The sequence below is a fragment of the Chrysoperla carnea genome, chromosome 4 (assembly GCF_905475395.1).
Source record: "Chrysoperla carnea chromosome 4, inChrCarn1.1, whole genome shotgun sequence".
In the NCBI taxonomy this organism is placed as follows: Eukaryota; Metazoa; Arthropoda; class Insecta; order Neuroptera; family Chrysopidae; genus Chrysoperla; species Chrysoperla carnea.
The window spans coordinates 18,711,396-18,736,377 of NC_058340.1; the positions used below are offsets into that span (position 1 = coordinate 18,711,396).

The 24,982-nt window shown below is 27.9% G+C and overlaps 1 protein-coding gene across 1 annotated transcript in view; it reads right to left on the reverse strand.

The window, feature by feature from the left end:
• The window catches only part of LOC123297349 (sestrin homolog), a 214,391-nt gene that overhangs the window by 3,149 nt on the left and 186,260 nt on the right, over positions 1-24,982 (reverse strand). The window contains exons 4-5 of the mRNA XM_044878977.1: positions 809-979; positions 549-731 (exon numbers count right to left, since the gene is read on the reverse strand). Of these exons, the coding sequence (XP_044734912.1) occupies positions 549-731; positions 809-979 (354 nt within the window). The remainder of the gene's footprint in view (positions 1-548; positions 732-808; positions 980-24,982) is intronic.

Below are 24,982 nucleotides of genomic sequence, written 5' to 3' on the forward strand. Positions count from 1 at the left end.
GCCAAACAATCATTTTTGTGTATGAAAGTTGTAAGCAGTTGTAAGTAAACCATCATTTTTGTGTACGACAATAAATCAAGTAACCTGCTTCGTTTTATTAAAATGTAAACAACACTAATAGAGTTTAGCATGGCGTGACGTAACGCTTTATGTTTGGTGTTTGCTGTCACGTGATTGAATTCCTAATTTTACTGAATTTATTTTTTTTAAATAATAATAATCTTTATTTTGCAGAAAAAATAATTTTGTGTTTTGTTATCTACATATCGATGATTAATCATTAGAAACTCTTATCTATCCGATTTATTCGTCACAAAAGCCTATTGTTTACTAGTCGCGCAATCAACAAATTTTCGGGCGCTGCGAAAGAGAACACGTCCCATTTACGAGAATTTTTTATTTTCGTAGAACAAGAGGTGACTTATTAGAAATTGCAGAATAGTAGGCTAAAAATTGTATAACTGTGGTAAACAATAGATTGCGTTCAATGCATTCAGATACAGAGAAATATAATTAAAGAAAAGTAATTAAACAAAAATTCTACCTACCTCAATATGAGATTTATTTAATAACCAAGGACGATGCCCTAAGATTTTATTTATTTCATATAAATTTCTTAGTTTCCTTGGAATATATGATAGTCCTTTCAACCACGTAGGATTACCACCTTGCAATAAAAATTCTTGTTTTTGAAGACTAATCAAATAACTACACTGATGTCGTCCTGCAGCCTATGAATATAGAAAAATAAATTATTATTTCCCCAAAATTCCATGGTTTTGAATTATTAAACGAATCGAAAACGTACCATTATTGCAATGTAATGCCTGAAGTCATATGGTAATGGCCCATCTCCACGCAAAATAAAGTATTGCGTTTTCAGGAAATGATTCAAGTATGCTGGATGTAATCCCATTACCTGACTGACATGATCCAATCTGTTGTTTTGGAGGAACGCATCGATGAACAATGTATGCGTCTGTAATGAAAAAGAAACACAAATTTAGTAAAATTTCGGTTATTGAGAGAGTTTTTTTCATGTACCAAAAACATGGTAAAAAGATATGCAAATGTATTTAATTTTTTAATCGTTTTAACAAATAGATTTGTTTTGATGTCTTTAAGGACATTTCAAGTTAATTGACCCGACATTACAGTATTTATCATCATCATATATCTTAAAATATTCTATTTTTAACTGAAATATATCACATGAGAAATTGTTTTATTTTAAATAAATTTTTTTATATTTTGTGTCTTGATAAAATATACAAAATTATGTAATTAATTTTCATTGTAATAATTCCTTCGTAAATTCAATGTTCTTTAGAAAAGTTTTAACTCTTATTTTCAAACATCCCTATATTGTGATTCACGTTATGACTTATGAAACATTAACGCATCGGCACTTTTTGTACATTTATTGTGTTCACATGAAAATAGCACATATACAGAGTGGCCCATTTTAATCTATACACCTAAATATCTCATTTTGTAGTTAACCAATCAAAAAATAACTTAAACAAAAGTTGCAGAGTTTGATGGGGGACATCATGTTCTGACATGAAATTGAATCTACTTCTTCGAACGGTAAGAGATCCTAAACGGTAAGAGATATAATAACACTTTACGGTAGAAAGTTGATTTTCATTAAAAAACTAACAATTTTTTCAAAAAACGTTAGCTTTCGGAGGAAATGCGACTTAAAAATATGTCATTATTGCATTTAATCGAAAGAAAATACGCATAAAGTTTATCGATAAGGTGCCCACAAGTGTTCTATCTAATTTTCTATGTTTTTAGTAAGATATTTGCAATATATTTGTAAAGCAACTTTGTGCCAGGCGGTTTATTATATCCCTGATTAATTTTTTGACTCATATTATTGTTGACTTTTAATTTGTGCTTATAAAGAGACCACTATTTATGACACATTTCACATAAAATTTATGGCATTATTATTTACTGTTTGCCAATTTAGATTTAAAAAAACAATCTTTTTTGATTTTAAAATGTGCACAAACGACTTACAAAAAAAAAAAATAATGAAACGTGTTTGGAATTTAATTACGTTGTAAATCATAAAACGGCTATTTTGGAATTATTTATTATTAAAAAGTACGTATACTCAATGTCACAAAAAATGCTCGTTTTAAAACATTCTAAGTGTTACTATTATAACATAACATATGATGCGTACGCTTAGAATGGTTTTAACTGTGGCACTTTTTCTGACAGTGAGTGTACATGTTGTGTACAAACAAAAAATGCAAATCATTTTACTTGATAAAGTTTTCATTGAAATTTTATATATATGGGTATACAGTTGTTTGAAAACATTTCTAGATGACGTTTATGAAACTTATTTACAAAACTATTTTCATGCAGTATTTATTATTTATTCATTTAAGAACTATTCAAAGATAAATATTTATCAAATTTCTATTTGTTAAATAAAAAAAAGATTTTAGAGGTGGTCCGAAGAAAGCATGACAGATACTTGAAGGAGGAAAAAGCCAGTAGTCATCGACTTACTATGATTTTTGTTCGGGGAAGGAAATAATTAAAATTGTACAAAGGCATCTGTTTGGATCTGTTTCAAAATTTTTTTTTAGAAGCCTAATAATACGATGGCGCTCTTTCTATTTTTAGCGAATTGCAGAAGGTAATGGAGCTATTGCTTTTGTACTGATGATGGAATTTTGAAATTTTTTTTTCAAATATTCATCGATCCTACTACCTAATCTAAATGTCAAAAATGACCAGCGCAAAGTACAAACTTTTGAATTTTTTCAAAATAAAAATCCCATGGCTTAGTTATCGGTTTTTAGAGTAAATCCCATGCTAATTACAAAGAATTGCTATTTTATTTATCTTTTTCTTTTATTTGCAATGTGGAGAGCATTAATTGATCTAATTATCTATAAGTAATTGCCAAAAAGAGCGTTTTAGCTTGCCTCTGGGAGCTCAGAAACTATTTTAAAGTTAGATTTAATCAGGTTTGACTATACAATTTGCGAAGAATTAATAAACATGTGAGTTCGAAATCAGAAAGTGTACTATCATTTAAAAAAATCATTATAGTTAATTTATAAGTAATTAAAATCACTTAAAAACTTATTAAAATAAATTAGTAAAAATAATTTGTATGGCCTAAAAATTAAAGTTGTTTTTTCTTTTAAATTGTAATTTGCATATTTAATTTTAATAACAGTGAACTCGAAATATGATCTCCAGTAAAACAATATTTTCTACTTAATTTTCGAAACACCTTGTATTATTTTATTGCAAGTATAAATATAGTCTTAATAGTTTTGTTTGTCGTACAAGGGAGCTACAACGCATGTGTAGCTATTGTTATCAGACTTAAAGAGAATGTTTTTGTTTAAATTACTAAAAAATAATTTTGTTTTAGTGATTTAAATTAATAATATCTTCTTTTTTTTGTAGATTATAAAATTTTATATAAAATCGGTCAACAACTTGAATCAACAAAATTTTTTTTCTCCTTAGCAACAAATTTAATTTTTCATATCGCGTGTATGCATCATTGATAATTATAGTACATAATTATTACTCATGATAGTATTTAATGTTAAAATTTTTTTTATACAATAAATACTTTTTTTCTAATAAATATATATATTGGCTATTTTATTAATGTAATTTAATAATATCTAATTAAAGAATAATTATTATTAATTTGAACTAAATGTTAAATAAAAATAGTAAATTTTTATTTTAAATACTCAATTTAAATACAGTTAAACCTCTTTCTATATTTTGAATAAAATATTTATTCCTTGTAAAATAGCGTATGAAAATTATTATGACTTAAATGTCTATAGGTATACTAAACACAGTAGTTGTTTCGTAATTAATTTGTATTAATTGAAAGACTTTGACAAAAAATACAGAGATTCTGAGGGAGGGGGGAGGGGTTATTCCTTCCGCCCGACATTGTTGTTCAGGTGGATTTGACAGACGCAGGTATAGATGCTAAGACTAATGTATAAGACAAGATGTGAAGCTGATAAGACTAAATGTGTAAGACCAAGATAGTCAAATATGATCTACAGCTAAATTGAAGTCTTGGAGACCAAAGCTAATGTGTAAGAGCAAGGTTAATAAATGGCTAGAACAAGACGTATTTCATCTTTTCCTTTCTAACAATGACTGTTAAATGATAAATTTTTTGGAATTGCATTTTTGCTAGCAGTAAAGTCTGTTCAATTTTTTTTTATATGTCTTCTTTTTTACACAATCGTGATCAAGAGAACCATTATGATTCGTGAATTTCATTCCTTGTACTTAATATCTTACTCAGTGAAAAGGTTTATTTTCTACTTTAAAGAGCATTAAAAGTGAATCCATAGATTTAAGTATTTTTATTTAAATTTATTTTAAGGCATATTAAAAATATTAACGCCGTTTTCATCATGATTAGATTTGGTAACGTATTTTCGAACTCAATTTGTAGTTTGACTACTGTTTGAGAAGCGATGGGCTAGTTTTATATAGTCATTAGTATCTACCAAAAGTATTAATACACTAAAAATTCAAACTGGTTTATATTTCAAACAAAATTACTTATGAAATATTACATTTTTCAAATCAACATCCAAACTATTTTCTTAAATTGTAACTTAAGATTTGCGTTATACAATTTTTTTTTTAAACCTGAATAAAATAAAATATCTTTTTTATTTTTTCACTTTTTTTCTTTAAATAGATTTGTGATTTTGACACGTAACAAACATTAATTCAAATTTATTGTAAAAACCAGAAGTTGTTTAATTGTTTGTCTTAGAGTTTCACTACAAGTTTTTATCATGAGAATATCTCTCTACCATTGTCAACACACGATTTCTTTTATATCATTAGATAAGTAAAGGCAGTCAGCATATTTAAAAATATCTAAACTTAATCACCTTCAGAGATAAATAAGATACTTTTAATAGTTCAAGTCACTGTTCGATGGTACAATCTTCTTTTTGAAACTTTTGTAACAGTTTGACTTTAATAGAAATATTACTAATCGAAAATAAATTAATATATTACTGGCATACCGCATATACACCGTGTTCTGTTATTAACTGCAGAAACCTAACTTTTCAAAATAAGCTCATCAAGAGCAACAAAAAAACTCTTTTCCAAATTTCGATCTGAGCCTTAATTTGGGAGCTACAGGTATGACAAAAATTGATAAATTTGATTATTCATTGGCTGTCATTCGATAGCCAGTAACCAATGATAATCAGAAGATATTAGTAAATTTTTTTAAAATAATATTCAACTGAGGTAGGGATTTTTAGAAATTATAACATGATTTGATTCGTTTATATTATTTTGCAAAAACATTAAATTATTGTACGTAAACAAATAAACTATGTGACAATGGGTGTGGTTTGCTTGCTTAGATCCAATGATAAATTGTTTACTTATAATTATTATTATTTTCTAAGAATAATAGAATAAAAATATTTAAATTATAAAAAGTGGGACAATTTAATAATTTGATACATTTTTTGTTTTTTTATTATTCTGAGAAAATAACAATACTTATAAGTAAACAATTTATCATTGGATCTAAGCAAGCAAACCACACCCATTGTCACATAGTTTATTTGTTTACGTACAATAATTTAATGTTTTTGCAAAATAATATAAACGAATCAAATCATGTTATAATTTCTAAAAATCCCTACCTCAGTTGAATATTATTTAAAAAAAATTTACTAATATCTTCTGATTATCATTGGTTACTGGCTATCGAATGACAGCCAATGAATAATCAAATTTATCAATTTTTGTCATACCTGTAGCTCCCAAATTAAGGCTCAGATCGAAATTTGGAAAAGAGTTTTTTTGTTGCTCTTGATGAGCTTATTTTGAAAAGTTAGGTTTCTGCAGTTAATAACAGAACACGGTGTATAGTAGCCATTATACCGTAAAAGGAAGTGTCTTATATTTTCTACAAAATACATGAAATTAAGAATGTACGAACACCAGGTATTAATTTTTTTTTATATGAAGTTGTATTAAGTCTAAATCAATCCTGGCAATTTAAGGGAGGTTTGCCCGATTATTTAAATAAATAAATGACTTCAAAGTAGTATTTTAATGGTGAATTATATTGACATTGGTCTTATGGGAGAACGGTAGATGGATGATATGTTTTCATAGATTTCTCCAAAACTAGTCGGTAGAAATTATAAAAAAGAACCGTTGTGCACGACTAATTAAGGATTTATGAGCATGGCAGTGGGGACACAAATTTAAAAAAGATATATATTTTCAATTTTGATGGTGAATTATCTTATAACTTGACAATATAAGACGAAAAATAAGAATAAAATTTTCCGATATCTGGAGTAATTTTCAAAATATCGAAAGCCAAGGCAGATATCGACAAATTTTATTATTATTTCTCGCCTACATTCATGAAGTTATAACAAAATTTATCATTTAAGTTGAAAATATGGTACAAATAATTTCAACCACAAGTCTAAATTTGCCTTAGCGTAAGTACTACTTAAAAGAGAAGTGAAAGAGAAAATATTTTGTTCAGATTAGTTCAGAAATTAGTGAAGTTGTTTCGAGACTTCTTGAGAGAACTTACCTATAAAATGTAAAGGAAAGCAGAATACTTTTTCCTACTTCTATTACGGAAACAAAAAAATTTTAATTCTGTAAACAATTTGGTAAAGTTCTAAACAGACGCTACGTCAAATGTCAGAATATTAGGATGACGATATAAAAAAACTGATTAGATTTGAAAAACAAAATGTTTTTGATAAAAATTACTTAAGTCATTTTAATTATTTTTCAATGTTTTATGTCAGATAGTATCTTACATCGACAAAAAGATAGTTTGTTTATCATTAAAAAATTTATAATAATTCTAAAGCCAGGCAATTTTTATTTGAAGATGATATTTAAGCTTCACAGCTTAAATATTTATACAAGTCAATTTAACAAAATAGTGTTGAAAAAGAATATACATGTGTAAAAAAGATACTTCCAACGCGAGTGCAATAAATGTACGCGTGCACTTTTGCTGAAAAATTGATTTTAAACTATTAAATTCACTAATCGTTATAAAATTACAAATTAAGAAAACGTGAACGTTTAGCAACGCAGCATAAAAAAACGTGAATATTTAAAAATTGCCTACCCGTACACAATTTTTATTTAATACTTCAATGGATATGCAAGTGAACACATATAATGTAGTCGCGGAAACGAATCACTAAAAACAGTCAAAATTAGAAAGATTTGAATAGACACGAATATCGCGAAAGAATTGATGTCCGCGGTACCTGATACCCGGTTCTGTCGCGATATTCATGTTCAGCGACCCCAAAAAGTCCAGAGTAAAAAGTTTGGAATCATTTTCATCACTATTAATCGAATTGTGAATTTAGTATATTTACGGTTAATTTAAAATGCAATTATAAAATACATATTATTTATGCAAAATGCATATTTTTATTTTTTTAAATCAATTCAGGTTACAAAATTTCTTGACGCTCTAACGAATCGAATGCGAAAAACCGCAATCAAATTTTTACTGTTCAAATTTTCGAACTTCAGTGCTTCGTTTCCGCGACTATTGTGAATTTGTACGTGGAATGGAATTTGTAATGTTGGTTGCATATTTCTTTACCAATACAATATACAGTAGAGTCTCGATAATCGAAACGTCTAGTAATCGGAACACTTTTTGTCCGTCCGAACTTTCTACACCATTCTCTTGCAATTACTTAAAATAATATTGTGAACTGGAGTCCGAATAGGAATTCGTAGATGAATGGCTGCTTTAACAATTGAATGTAACAACTTTGAAATTCGATTGATTGTATTTATTAATCGGATAAAGTTAATTGATTTCCTGTTGTATATTTTAAATAAATATCCATTAAAACAAATCTCGTGAATATTTTCCATTTTCAAATCCACATAATCTTACGTTTGTTTATGTATATACGTAAATAAACATAGAATTAATTCGATATAAATATTTAATTGTATCTGATTGAACTAATAAATATATACAGGATTATTTCTTTTTTCCCATTTCAAATATTTGGACGCGATAGTAAAAATTATATTCATCTGTCTAATATTTAAATATTTGGACCAGGAAGTTATGATAATAAATTGTGTTTTCAAACTCCACCAAATTCTGTACATTGTTCTATTAAGGTATTTCCAGCTTGGTATTTGCAGTTCCTATTATGTTTGAACTATCATAAAACCCACTTTTCGACAGAATTTAACGAATTTTTTTTTGACAGATTAAGAATAGGACTAATTATTAAGTCTCCAAGAATCAGAAATTTTGACCGTTTAAAACATGACATAATTAATGTCTAAAACAATACGACGTGATGCTATTTTTTTTTTTGTCAACTGTCCTACTTTTTTTTTCAATTCTGTCGAGAGAATTTGTTAATATCGTAAAAAATAGTTGAAAATCGCTAACTTTGCAGCTGATTACCTCGCGATCTAAACGACCAACAATTCTGTAACTACGGGATCTCACATCTAACGTTGTTTTGAGTCTGAAAAAAATAGTCCAAATCTGTTGACAAGGGCTTTCATGCTGGAATTACCTTAAATAAATTATATTATCAATTTTGTTTTACATGTATAATAAAGTAAGTAAGTTTTCTTTTAACGAAAAAAATCATTTATATTTTATGAAATTCAACTTAATTCATAATCCGTTAAATGATGACAGGTCAGGGTCTCCCAAATTTGTGAGATTTCAGAGTAGCTAACATATCGAAATTAAACATTGCCAATTTTGAAAACAGTTATGCTTTTTTTAGACTCTGCAATGTTCATTAAATAAAATCAAGAGGCATAAGTATTGCAAGTGACAAATAAGAGCCTGATTTTGTAAGAAAACATGCTAATATTCTGAGTTATAATTTCTACCAATTGTGAGGTCCATAAAAAAATCTTGCTGGTCTATCAATATTGATATACGAACGAATAAATACGAAAAAATGAGGCAATTAAATGTCCTTTCGGTTGTTCTACAAAGAATCAGAGAAAAAAGAGGGTGTATATCGATTTCCGTTTATTCTTTTCTAATTGACTTACGGTAACACTATTTTAATAAATACATCTAATTTCCTGTTGATATCAAAAAGCCCTGCTTGTATACATTAGGTAAGAATAAAAAAAATTGAGAAAAACAAATACAAAACATGTTTGTTGAATGCCCTTGACATATTGTAATACACTTGAATGAAGGCCGCAGTCACGCGTTTACACCTTAGAATTTCATTATCAGTATATATGTTTCTTTTTTCATAAACAAATAGGTATAATGTATTGGATATCTAATATATGTGCAGCATATAATATTACCCGCACTATACGAGCAACTGATAGTTGATCTAGGTTCAACAAATGAGGCTTTATAATAATTGGATTACATTTTAATTATGGTCTTATACAGGGTGTCCCGTGATTCGATGCACATAGTTTAAGAGTGTATTATTTTGAAAATTTTAAATCGAAAGTGTCTTATATACTTTTGTCTAAAACCCAATAGTTAAGGAGTTAAGTAAAGACATTATTGAGTAAAGTAGTATAATGTTTTATTATTTAAAAATTTTTGTATCGCTAATAAATGTAATTAAAGTTTTGGTTAAAGAAGAATATGATTGAAAAATAAGGTTTTAATCGGCTTGCATGTCAATTTTATGGTAATTGCATTAATTCAAAGATAACTTTGATAATATTTTTGTACAATAAATTTGATAAGATAGTTTTAAAAAGAGTACCTTAAGTAAAATATGCAAATTTCGTACAAAGTGGGTGACCTTAATATTGAACATATGTGTATTTGATTAGTTGTTTTTAAAGATTGAAGTATGAATTAGAACAATAAAAATTGAAATCATTTTACTTAGTAATTTCTATTTAGGAAGTTCATTTAATAAGATTGCACAAAAGTTTGTTATTTTATTAAACTAAATACTTTTATTTTATTTTTGCCTATTTCAGTTATATAATTCCTGTCTAAATGATGAAATCCTTAGTGGAGTGATAGAGTTTGGTCACGAAAATTCTTAAATGGGAAATTCATTCTTCTTTTATTTGCTTAATTTGAGTACGTTAACTTGAGTACTTTAACTTTGTCATTTTCAATGCAATTAACTTTAAAATTCCCTATATATTGCGAAGTAAGCATGTCTGTTTGTTTGTTTGTTACGCTTTCACGCTAAAACTAGCGAATGGTCTTAAATGAAACTGTACAGCAATATAGCTAATACTACAGAAGAACACATAAGATATATTAATAAAAACAAAATTTAAAACATTTATTTTGACATTACCATAAATTACAGGTTTCTATAAAAGTAGTCATTTGACATTACCATAAATTACAGATTTCTGTAAAAATAGTCAATATAAAATATTTCACGGCCATCTTTTCTAATATACTCAATGAATAATTACGACTATTATACATTTAAAAAAAAAAATAGAAAACCATACATATATTTTATCTGTGTAAAACAATCCTTACCATTATTTCGAGTGTTATAGAAAGGAGATGAGCGAGAGCAATCTTCATCAATCTTTACTTTTAAACCCAGCGAAGCGGGTGGGTACACTCTAGTATTTAAAAGTTTTAAGCCACTTTCCACACGTATAGCTGAACTTTTGAAACATCTCAAGAATTTCAATACGGAAATACGACGTACGAATCTATTTTTGAGAATATTTATTTACTCTTCAAAATAAAACGTTTATTTATTTAAAAATATTTTTCGTTGTTGATCCAAAATGATAAAATTAACGAACGATGTTATTAATTGTAGTGTTTATTTCAATTAATTTACATCTATATAGGTGTAAAAGTACTCGTATATCAAAATATTATATTAAATGAAAACAAGTCCGTACATTTAATATATTTGTTTACAATGTTTTTAAAATAAAAGTGGGTCAAAGTAATTTAAAAATTATGATGCCAATTTTCATTATTATTATTTTGAATGTGTATTTAATCGAAAATTATATTCAGAGTGGTTCAATTTTAAATTGGTAGAGTGCGTATGCCTAAAATATATCGAGGAGTGTGTCTTATTAAAGACAATGTAAGTTATTTTACAAAATTTTAATTAGACCTTCTTCATAATTAATTAAGTCTTAACAATAACAATTAAAAAACAAGTGAAAACAAACAATTGACTGAGTTAATTGACAGACAACCGGATACCTATACCTATACCAAAATTTTGTGCGTTGCACCAATATTTTTAAGCGTTACAAACTTGGGACTAACCTTAGCATACCTTGCATATTACATACATGCATGGTATAATTAATCGAGTTTCGAATTTATGAATTTTTAATTTAGTTTTGAGGCTGTCCTTGAAGTTCTTTACAAATAGACTATCAGTAAATTATGTAGACAACAATTATTTGTTTACACACTGGTAACAAAGATCGTTACTAAGGAATGAAATATTAAAAATTAAGTTCTTATTCAAATAAGTCTATTGATAACATTTAAAAGTAAACATCTTTATAAATAGTTTTTTCTTTTTTGAAAATTTAAATTAAAAATATTTTTAAACAAACAAAAAATACATAAATTATCATTGATAATTTATATACTGGGCTTTAAATGCTTTCCACACTTTATTTACATGATCTTAGAAAGTTAAATATAAATTATCTCTAAAGTTTGAAAAAAAATTGAGTCATGTTTAGATACACACACCGATTGGTATAAGTGTTGAAAAATTATGATAAAATGCCCCATTATTGATTAAACTGATTATCGGCATTACTTTCACAGAGGCTAATGTGGCAAAAATTCCACGTTTAGCCACAAGGGCTAAAACTTCAGAACCCAATCAACACCACTATAGTCTACAAACTCAACTATTGTTTCCGGGTTTATTTTGTTCGACTATCCGCTTATATTATAGATTATAATTTTTAGAAAGCTTTCTTCGAGTATTTTGCTATATATAAGCTAAAAACGTATGTCTCGACAATATTTCGACTTGGTAAGGTACAAATTTCAATTTTGTAACCTAAATAACTCCCATCCAAATTTTAGTGAGCTTCAACAACTCTTCCTAACGATAACTCTGCCTCGCATCACTTTTTCTTAGCAAGTTTTTAATTCTCAGTTATTGGTGTTGCACTAGATATGTATAGGAATGAATTGTTGGTATAACAATCTTTATGAATTTTTCTCCGTGTATTTATTTATTAAAATAATATTTGGAAAAATTGAATTTAATAACATCATATAATAATAATAAGTGTTTAATAAGCTAATAAAATAATATAAATTCGTATTGTCCTTGAGCACTTCAGTGCTAGAGCTAGCTAGTAGAGTCACTGTATAAACAATAAAGTGTATCAAATCACCTTCTCTCACGTATCAAGTGTATAATAACACACGGTAATACAATCATCAATGAAAAAAACATTAATCAGCAGCCTTAGCAACTAATAATAGCATTTTTATAATACAACGTTAATTATTGTTTTTAATTTAATTTTTAATAAAAACATTATTCTATTTGAAAACCGACAAGTTTTTATTATAATTGATTCACGATGCACTGATTTAGTATATTAAATATTACAAATATAAATAAATGCACATTAGGAAATTTTTTATTGAGCATTTATTACTAGAGAATTGACTGGACTTAGCCCGGATTGACTGGACTAAGCCAGTTTTTCGGATATGCTCTAGTCATTACAGGTGATCATTGAATTGTTGTCATGCAATTCACTTGATTATTCGATGTTTCCTAAACTGTTGGATGATTACAGTAAACATTTCCTGATTGTTTTTCAAGTATCATAATGTGGGAAAAAAGATAAATACTCTGTCTTAGTCTAGAATTCCGAAAAAAATATATTTGTACAAAGGAAAATCGTAAATTACGTTTTTTTGATTTAAATTGATACTATAGAAGTTATATACCTACTCGGAGATATCGAAAAAGGGATAAGTCTCCAAAATTCAATGTTAGTTTCTTACTAAGATAAAAAATCTCTGGCATTTCTAGAATCTTCCCTAAAATATTCAGATTTTTAAAGTTTACTATGTTGATCGCCACCTTATATTCGCAGAATCTAAAATTCCTTTACCAATGGCCGATTATTGATTTTTATAGGTTATTGCTGTATATTGTTGTAGGTTATTTATTATTTTCTTGTAAAATTTCGCATAAAATAGTCTCAACTAAAAGACTTTCTGGAGTCAGTTAAACGATTTTCTGAACTGATATTTGCATTTTGCAGGAGTCACTTCGGAGGTAAATCTTTTAAGTTCTACCCGATCAAAACTTCTTCCTGTCCATGTTTTCCAGTTTGGACGCGAAATCATGGGAAGAGAATTTTTTTTAAGCCAACACATAATAAGTGAGAACTGACTACTTCTCCTAAACGAACGCCAATTATGACGGAATTCTTTTTAATCCGTTACAATAAAATAGATAAAAAATGCTTGATAATCCATTATTTTTTTGGGCTTTTCCCTCACATAATATTAGTGTTCAATCAGTAGAACAAGACCACGCAAAAAAATATTTTATGCCTATTTAACAATTGACGCACGAATACTTTATTTATTTTTTAACGATTAAAAGACTTTACTGATATCATTATGATTTTGTAATAGTTCCTCAGGTCGTGCGAAAAACAATTATTTTTTAAAATAATCATTAAAGATTTAAATGTTCAAAGATTAATTAATGTTGAATGTAATTCCAATCACTAGCAAAGGTCTGACCGATTATATTATTATAAAGACCCCTATGTATAAGTGATAATTAGTATAAATTAAGTAGTTTATTTAATCGTTTCATTGTTATAAATTTAAACGAAATATGCAGGGTTTGTAAAACTAAAGCAACAACATTTTTAGAATTCTAGGTTATAAAATTTTCAAATCCCGTTTATTTTAGCCACCATGTGTTTGAGTATTTGAACTAGGTACTTAGTGCCTGTTTTAACCATTTTGCGAAATCCCGTGTAAACCTTCGTGAATTTCATACTGGCAAACTGGAATCAGAAGCAAGTATCGGTTGCAATGTTTCTAAATTAAGGCACTTCACTTGATTATATTGTCATACATTGTCGGTGCCATTTCTGTAGAAATGTCTTTATGCCGGTCTTCCACTAAACGGACAGTTGAGTTTTTGTTGAAAACAAAAATAAAACTGAAACTATAATGGCTACTTTACAATGCTATTCTTCAAAAGTTTGTAAAAAGTTGCAATTTTGTTTTTATCGATACGAGTTTCTGTTTTGTTATTGTCTATCTGTTTAGTGGAAAACCGGCTTTAGACTCAATAAAATATAAATATTTTTTTTAATTTTTATTATTTTTAAAGGAACAACTTAGCAAATTATACTTTTGATGTCTCTTTTTTCATTTTAAATAAATTATTAATCCTTCATTCAAGAATACAAAGCCTAATTTTCGCAAGCTTTAAGGATTAACCTCTTAATTAACCCTTTAACTCTTTTGATTTCTGAAATGAGCAATATTTGTTAATTCAACCGAGTTGGTGAGCGATTTAAAATATTTAGAAATCAGAGGACTGCTCGATCAAAGAGATTAATTAATTGACTAGATCGACGTTTCAAAGATTGGGGTGATTAGACCTATTGCCAAGTATAGCCGATTAATATTTGGAAAACCGGCAATACCTTCGAAGACTTACTATTGACGGTATACAAAAGCTCAAATATTTTTTTAAATGTCATATTTTTAAATGTTATAAAAATTTTACTTCTAAAGTAACCTACGTTTAACCTTTTTTATATTGGAGTCAAAATTTAAAATGTATACAATAATAAAAATTAACAGTAATTGTTTTGCATTATTTTTTCACATGTGATTGATATTTTCTGAGTTTGATAGTACAACATTGTTTTTTGTTTAAATGAATCATTTATATATATATATATATTATTCTTTTATCAACAAAGAGGAAAGCAAAGCTTGTTGATAAAATGGATTAAAGTTTAAATTTAATTAAAAATATTTCAAAATAATATTATAATTATAATTGTTACAAATAATTATTCTGACTTGTTGCTATCAGTCTAGAGATAATGTATTTTTTTGTGTTAATTTGGAAATATGATAAGTATTAAAGAGTAGGAATTAAAACTAATACTTTGTTTGAAGATAAACTTTTTGACAAACAAAGTAATTAAGATTTTTTTGAAAAAATTATTACCTGAGGACTTTTTTTGAAGTTGGGAGGAAGAAAGCAATAAAAGAAATTATCTTTCATCACATAAAAGAATGATGAAATATCGAATAAGTAGATTGTAATAAAAGAAATTACCTTTCATCACATAAAAATATGATGAAATATCGAATAAGTAGATTGTCATCAACTCATCAAGACAGGTAGCCAAAAAAAAACTTTCATTACCTTCATAGGGTCAATTTCACTTGTGGGTAATTTACAGTTAACGGTATGATGAAATAGTTCAACAATATGTGTTACAAGGTTTTTTTGTATGCCGGTATTTCACCGGTATACAAAAGAAAATTAAAAAATTACTTACTCCATGTCCAATTTGACCCATATCATTTGTGGGTGTTGTATCGAAGAAAATTGGGGGACGAGCCTCGGTGGGCTCGTCACTAGAGTGTGCCACCGGAATGTTGGCTGCCAAGTAAAATTCCTGAGGGCCAAAAACAACAAGTCCGTGTGTGACAGGTGACGCAAACAATATTATACTTTCTTGATAACAAATTTGTGTTCATTACACAAAAGAAACACCTGAATTAAAATATCACACTTTAGATTTTTTATTAAATGTTTTGTTGAATTTTTTTTTTATAATTAATTCAGTAAAAATTAATATTTAATTAAGACACTAAAAATTTTATTTATAAAAATATTATTTTTTTTTATATAAATTTTTGTATCACTCTGAATAATCACAGAATGTTTATAAGAAAATCACATAAAAAGCGAAGAAAATTTAAAAAATATCCTATCTAATGGTTGTTCCTTCAACTTGTGAAATCACTTTAGGCTTTATACTATACAAAAATCACTAAGAAAAGTTGTATAAAAAATTTGTTTAAAAAAACATATTCAAGTTTGGCTACGACAAATTTTTAAAAACATGATTACTTTAACAAATGATCGTAGCTAACTGAAGTAAGTATGAAAGATTGTTGAAACAAACACGTTGTTTGTTGAAATAAACAACAGTTAGTGGGGAATAATACCAGTTGATTGGTTGTTAGTCAACCATTATAAAAAGTTACGTCAGTCAGCTGATTTAACTTATATGTTGGACGCGTCGAGCGTCGTACATGCTACGATCTACGGTAGATGCCGCATATGTGTATCTAACTTTCTGATAGAAAGTTATTGCTTTCAGCCTGACCACTGAAATCAAAATTTGTTTGTAATTCAAGTTAAAATATTAAACTACAAACTACAAGCTTTTAATACTAATTAAAAATGTATGTGTATGGGAGTGCATCGTAGAAGCTAAGGTCGTCAAAAGAATGGCTTTTTTGCCCTTGCGTTTACCCTGTGATCTACGGGTTGGCCATGCCTTTGATGGAATCGAATTCGTATGGATCGGCGGGTTTTTTGACCCTTGTGTTCACCCTGTGAAGGGGTACACCCCGTGTAATATATGTAATTTTACCAAAAGTGAGTTACGTAAACATGAAAAATTATGACAAATTCCATTTTTTTCGTGTCCACATTCTAAAATCTTATTTTAAGAAAAATGTTGCTTGAATCACTATGCTTCTACCATTGACCTATTTATTAATTAAAATACTTTGAAGATAGAAATAGACAAGTAATGCGTTAAAAAGCTTTTCTCAGCTCACTGGCTTCTTGTAAGAAGCCCCAAAATGTTTTCAACCATTTAAGAATGAACTCTCACTAACTGAGAAGTGAAGTACTGGTGGTAGACGAAGATGTAAACCAGTTCTAGGAACTTTTGAGCTTTACGAAAATTTCGTGAATATTTTTAAGAGCTTATCAAAGAAAACAATACCACAAAGTCGAAACTTTTTTTTAGTTTATTGTTTTAAAATATTGTTCTCAATGAGGCCGTGGTCTTGTGGTTATAATGCCCGCTCCTCATATGGAGGGTCTTCAGGTCAAAAACCCATCAAAACGTCAATAGACTTTTTTCTTTAAATTTTAATTTACAATTTATAAGTTTTAGTAAATTATAGCGAAAAGAACATAGTTCCTATCAGGTGTCCTACGACACATTTCGCTTTTTTTTTCTTTTTTTTTTTTTTTTAATTTTACAGTTTTATTATAATTAACGAAAACAATAATATATATTTATTCAGAAAGTTATTAGCCTATCTACTAAAGCCCAAACTCATCCCAGTTTGTATTTGTTGTGTATAATATGTTATATATACTAACTTGTTGTACCACAAAAGTTGTTTTAGTGCATTGAACGCCGTAAATTTTTTCTAAAACAAAAACATTACGCAGATAGAAGATTTATTAAAATGTATTCGAATATGCTTCTATTTTCATTTTTGTTTTGTATTTGATTTGCCAAAGTTTATGCGTCGTTTGTATTAGATCCAAATTCCTTTTCGAACTATACAAATTAATATGTTGGTATGTAATTTAGAACAATCGCGTTTGCGTTATAGGTGATATTTAGCGAACGTATTGTTATTTTTATTGCGGATTACATTGACAAATTGTTCTATTTTACAAATAATTTTTATTTGTAAATAAGGTGTTTAACGACAAATGTACTAACATGACAATTTGATGACACTTAAATATGAGAAGGTAAATAATTCGTTGGCTAGCTACACAATTTTCATGTGTGTAATGATTTTCCTCTTAAGCTTACTGATTTCTATGCAGGGCCGGATTTAAATTTCTGCCGCCCTGGGGCACTTTAGAAAATGCCGCCCTATGACTGAAATTTTATTTTAATAGTTTTGATATCTTATTTAAAAAAAATTAGAATAACTAATTAATTGCAGAAAATTTATTATGTATTACATATTATTTATTACTGTTCTTTTAAATTAAAATTAATTAGTATTATTTGATAATTCTCCAATTTTAGGAAAATTCATTGATCAATTAAAGTTTCTGTTATCAAAAAGACATACATAATTTGAAAATATTTTTAATTCTTCAAAAAAACTATATTAATTTATCAATTCCAGAAAATAAAAATATCAAATTTTATTTTTGCAAACCTTTATGGAAATAAATTAAATAAACTATTTTAATAGTTTTCACTTAAATTTCCTATATTATAATATACAAAATTTTGATTTGATACATAATGCATAAATTATATTTCTTGAAAAATAAAATGTTTATTTAAAAGAATTAGTTAATTATATATTGTATAGAAAATATTTTCTCACATTCCAAATTTTGCCGCCCTAGAAAATTTGCCGCCCTGGGCACTAGCCCCGACTGCCCCTAGTGTAAATCCACCACTGTTTCTATGCGTAAATTAGCAATTGTTGCTCCATACATTACAGTGCTAGCACATTTCTTAACTATGTGCTGTTGAAAAAGTTTCCTGAACAATGAAAATTTACAAGATTTAGTAAATAATAATATTATCATAAACTCTGACCAGAAAATTTCTGTTCAGCGCCGGAAATAGTTCATTTACATATTTTTTATTTTAAAGCTTTGATCAGATTTCTGGTAGTGTGCAGCAAACTTTAAGATTAAATGCTTCGATGCTATAAGCATTAAATAGAACTTACGTAATAAAACTTTGGTGGAAACGCTGATAACATTGAGTTTGGTACCAAATATATATGTTTAATGTAGTGACATGCGCTCCCACCATTATAAAGATTACTAAAATGATCTGTGATTTTGTAAATGACAGTTCAAATTTTCACCAAACAAAGCACACAAGTGTTCGTTTGGGAAATATGATGTCTAAATTAAAATTTTTTAATATTAACAAGTGAAAGGACTCCTCACGATTGATAGGAAAATAGCCTTCAGTGAAACTTTTTCAAACCGCTTCGATTTTCTTTGGATCGTCAAAAACTCTCACGCCAGAAAATTTGTTAACGGTTAATTTTCGGGGTAAGGGCAATGTAAGCTACAAATATATACTTTAATCGCCCATAGTTAGAAAAATACCCGTTTAAAAATTTTGTGGTCGTGAGAACTTTTAATCAGAAAGATTCGAAGAACATTTTGGGGACGGTTTGAAAAAGTTTCAAAGAAAGACATTTTCCTATCCAACGGTGCGGGGTTCTTTAAAAAAATTTAAAAAACCTCCGACAACTGCTGTTTTTTTCTTGTAGGTCTCTCCAAACTTAATCGATTTTTTAAACATAGCTAAGAATACTCTATTGAATTACCTTTAAAAAAAATCGGATCATCCCTTTAGGAGCTACGATACCACAGATAGACACCTAGATAGACACACATAGCGGTTATATTTATAACACCTTCCTTTTTGATTCGGGGGTTAAAAGTCTGTTGTTCAGGTGCATAGAGTTTATTCTTGCGAACAGATTTACAGAAATCATGTTTTAATGTTGTAATTCCACAAAAATAAAAATTTCGGTATTGTAGAACGCTTTGGGGAACACAAGTTTGAAGATAAAGAATTGAAGAAGCTACTCGATGAAGCTAAATTTGCAGAATTTGGATAAAATGACAAATTTTTATTTTTTAATCAAATTATTATTTTAAAACATCCAAAAATAAAGATAAACCTCCAATTATTTTTGCATAGATAGTACAGATTGATCTAACAAATATGATAAGACCAAAGGTTACATAAATAAATATCTATCTAAATATTATTAAGTTACGGAAGTATTGTGGATCAAAGTTTTATTGGTATCAAAAATACTTATTTTTTGTAATTACAAGGCCTCAAACATGTGACCTGTTTGAGTGATATTAATTATTTACAAAAACTAATTATTATTCGCTAACTTAAAAACTAATTGCTAACTTATTAAAATGTTTGTGCGATTACTAATATGTTTACACGTGCAAAAAAAAGATAATCGTGACATCAAAAAATTCATTGTTTAAGAATTTGAACCATATTTTTTAATTTTTATAAAATTTTACGCGTGACTCATAATTATTAAGTACGAAATTACACGATATTCTTCCTGGGTATAATTTTTGTCTGTATATTGTATAAAGTTTAGAATTTATCTTCGATATGTTTGACAAAACGATAGACACTGTAGTGCATCAAAGCATGCTTTTTCGCAGCAAATAGCAAAAAAATGGACGTAGACGTTATTATTATCTGTTTTTTGGGTATTAAATATTAATTAGATTGAAATTAAAGTAAAACATATGATTAAGGTATAGAATTTTCTTGACGCAGGAGGGCGATAACTAAAATTTGTATGCAAGAGTTTTGTGTCATCCAGTAAATAGCATGAATCCAATTGTAGTGAGTGCAAAGCACTTTCGAAGGATGAATTTTACAATGTGCTCCTTCAATATACCAAGTGATTTAATAAGACAGCTAAAGATACGAGATCTGGTAATTCTTTCGAGAGCTTATTAGAGATTTATTGAGCTTATTTCTTTATTGAGCTTAGATAGAGATGCAACCTAATTTCTGTCAAATTAAAATTATATTCTTTAACTAGCATAATACTCACCCGCCTATGTTTTTCACCCCTTTCGTGTGTAGAGATCCTTGCAATCAGCGGTTTAAGCTGTGCGTTGATCCGTCAGTTAATCATTGAGGACAAAGCATTTTATATGTATAGACAGAATGTTTAAGCAAAATTTGAAGTAGATTAGACCAACGAATTACGTTGTTCTTATAAATTTTTCCCCCGTATTTTTCACCTCCTTGCGTATCTCCTTCTGGAAATTCTTTCTTATCGGAAGCCTATGTAATACAAAGAACACACCTTTCAAATTTCATATCTCTATAATCAGTGATTTAGGCTGTGCGTTGATCTGTCAGTCAGTCATTCAAAACAAAGCCTTTTATATATGCATAGATTATAAAACTAAATTATATTAAAGTTAAAAATAAGCTAAATTGATTTGAAAACTTTGCAAGGAAAAACTGTCAGCACGGTGATTATGTTGTTAGTCAACGAAATTTTATATAAATCTTACTAAGAATAAAATTGCATTCATTTATTATTTATTAGTTCTTTGTGTGAGTGATGGAAAGCCTGATAATATCTTTCTCTTTCCATTTCTAAAAACCGATTCGATTTATTCTACCTGAAATATCCGCTACAAGAGATTTAACTTCTTTTAATTTACGTAATTTACTTCTGAAATTACGTAGATTAAAAAATAAACAAATAAGTACTTCTACATTCAATTTTTTCTAAATTATAATTTGAAACCTCGAAATAGTAATGATAGCTACGGACCTGATATCTATTTTTTTATTATAAAATAATCCCCCCAGTATATATGAATAATTAAAGTATATTTTACACTCGTTATAAATCACATTATAATTTCCTGGTATTATTTAAAAAAATAAAAATTTTTAAAAATAAAAAGATAATATCAATAAAACTGTTACTTTTTCTCATATTAAATAATTAATTTTTTGTTTAACACGTAGCGTGACCAGTTATTGTGTTTATAAAAACTGATATTAAACAGTTGAACATCCATACCGTATCATACGCATTCGGTGTACACTGTTCGATAGAAAAATTGAAACAATGTAATGAAAAAAATAATTGCAATACCACAAATTTCACACGATGCATTAAATAAAAGTGGATATGAACCCAAATAAGAAGCATATCGTAAAAAACATTACTAAATGCCCTACAATATCCATAAGTAATAAATGAAGAACTTAAAATTCTACTGATTCATAATATTTATCAGCTAATTCAACCAGTGGAAATTGAATGAAAATTGCTTAACTCAGTAAGAAAATAGCGAAATAAATAACATTCATTTTTCATTGTAAATTTGAATACGAATAATTAAAGAAAACAGGAAAGCTTTGATTTCGCTGTGTGTGTATATTATTTGTTCAGTCAATTTCCTTCTCGAGGAAAAAAATGCAATTTAATGTAAATACATATTGCATTTCCGTTTTTGTGTTCACTGACAACATTTGTGACCCAGTATTTCAAAAAATGATAAAATAAATTTCAAATATATTCAGAGAAAATAATAGAAATTTTTAATGCTATTTTAATCAATTCAGATGAATTTATAAGAGCGAATGAACTTAAGGAGGGTTGACCATTTTAGGGAGCTGGTATAAGTTGAACATGAAAGTTGGCATGAGTATATATGAAAACTAGTTAATAATTCTGATTTACAAAATTTTAATTGTTCCTGATTTCAATTTTCAAAGTTCATTACATAGAAATTCTAATTGAATAAATATAGAGATTCAAATCTTTATCCACTAGCTACAAAGCCAACAGAAAGACACCTCAAAGTTATAACACATTTGTTTTTACTCCAGTGCACTCACGGATTGACCCAAATGTTTTGACACTAGATTTTTTTATTTATTCATTCGGTAAGTCTTTTCGCCGCCATCTTGGAAATAAATTTGTTTACATTTTGGCCTACGTCTTGCGTTCTATTCATTCAAATTTGATGATTTTGATGTCGTTGGACTTGCCTGCGTTTTATCTTCAAACCCTTTTATGTCAAAGTATACGCTCCGATTGATAGCAGAAAAGTTATTCAAGCTCAAAATCAAAAAAATTTTCGAGAGCTTCTTTTTCTAACGGATTTTTTAAAATACTTTTTTAATAGTGCATTGAATCTGTTGATTAAATGAATATTTTTTGAAAAGGGCTAAATTACGCGTAATTTGATATGCATACCACTTAAATTGGTTGATTTGTCGCCGAGCAAACCAATCCCAAAGTCCAGTGCACTTATGGACTGACCCAAAAATTGTTGACACTATATTTCTTAATTCATTCATTCTATAGGGGATTGTTTGGAGAACTTAAATCTGATTTTGCGTATTCGGGAAATTAACCTTTTCGTCGCCATCTTGGATAATGACTTTTTTTACGTTTTGGCCTATATCTTGCGTTCTATTCATTCAAATTCGATGATTTTCCAAGATGGCGGCGAAAGAATAAATAAAAAAGTCTAGTGTCAAAACTTTTGGGTCACACCTCTACGATTTTTTTAAGTGCACTGGACTATTTGTAGATAATAACGAACAAATGACATTAATAATTTTTTTTAAATGTATTTTTGTGGCAAGTATTTATTCTCAAGGTTAATTAGACGTAAATTCAAGAAGAAATTTAAAGGAGTAAATGAAAAAAAATTTGACCAAAATATCCACAAGTTATAATAAAACATTGAAAAAAATTGGTGTCGTTATTATAAAAATTTTCTTCTAAAAAATTAATTACAATACCTCCTTATTTTCATTTACAACAAATCGGTTCAAATTTTTTCCACTTATAGTGTACTTCCCTAGTTAGTAAAACGAAATTCGCATATCAATTTACAGATGTTATTGTCAATAATTATAGACCGTAAAGAGAAAAATAAAAAAAAAGGTCGATTATTACTGGACCATTTCCTTGTCATTTGAATAATTTAAATATTGTAATTGCCATTGAATTAATTTTATCAAATTAACATATTATTCAAATGAACAAAACGTACGTGTACTTACGCTGTTATTATCAAATTCATATAAATTATGTTTTTATTTGAAATAGAGCAACAACCATAATATATGGAGCATCAAAAAACAAATATCTTGATTATGCATATGGTAGAAATATTATTATAATGTTTTAATTATCCAAATATTTAGCGTACAACACTTCCAAAAAACAATTATTATAATTATCATATTCATCATAAATGATTCTAAACCGTAGTAAATGATTAAAATGTAGTTTTTACAGAAGAAACATTTAATTAATATACATTTTTATCTGGACGTTGATAAAGTAACTATTTCTAATAAACAAATCTAGGAAATCAATTTTCACCCATTAAGTACTCATTCGTAGCCGATGAGCTAGTGGCGGATTTAGGCTTGATGCCTCCCTAGGCCCGGTTAATATGCCGCTCTTTCGGTCGCCATTTATTTAGTTTTCGAAAATTTTCGACAGTAGTTTCTAGATTTGTTTTTCATTTTTCGAGTATTTCTCTCCACTTGAAGCTACTTACAAATTTTCAACTGCCTATCTTTTATAGTTTTGGAGAAAATGAACACCAAAGTTTTGTTTTAATTTGCGTCCTCACGGGTAAACAATAATGTTTATAGAAAAATGTTTCAAACAAAAGTTGTTTATTTTTTTATAAGGAACAATTATTACATTTAAACTTTTCTCATTAACGAACTCAAACTCACTTTTTACGTCCAGAACGAACTCAAACTCACTTTTTACGCACGCTATAAAAATTTCAGATACCTGAAAAATAAAGAAACTAAATTTTGCTTGCTTAGTATCATAGTTTATAAATTAGAACAGGTAGCGTGTTTATCGCAAAATGAAAAATTTCGTAAAGTAATTCAATGTAAATGTTCTGATTTAATTCTGTAAAATAAGTTCCAAATTAAATCAGTCCTTGTCTAATAAGAGTTATAAGTAAGATAATTTTTACACAAATAAAATTGTATATTTATTTGTTTGTTTTTATTCTTAGCATAAATCAAAAATTCTAGTTTTAAACCAAAGGACTCCTGCGTTACTAATCGACATTTAAAATATTTTAGTAAAGGAGCTGTAGATCTAATAAAAGTATTTCAAGGGGAGACCTGCGACTCTAAAATTTAAATATTTTTAACTGATCATTGAAGAGTCTCACGAAAAGATTGTGTAAAAGTACTTGTTGTACTCTGTATGATTTGTATTATCTGAAGTGTGTAACGATTAGAAATATTAAGTGTAAAAAACGATGGTAAATATATAAATAATTGGCCTAATCTCACATTTTGTCGCCAGTTCGTAAGGTCGACAACTTAAAATAAAAAA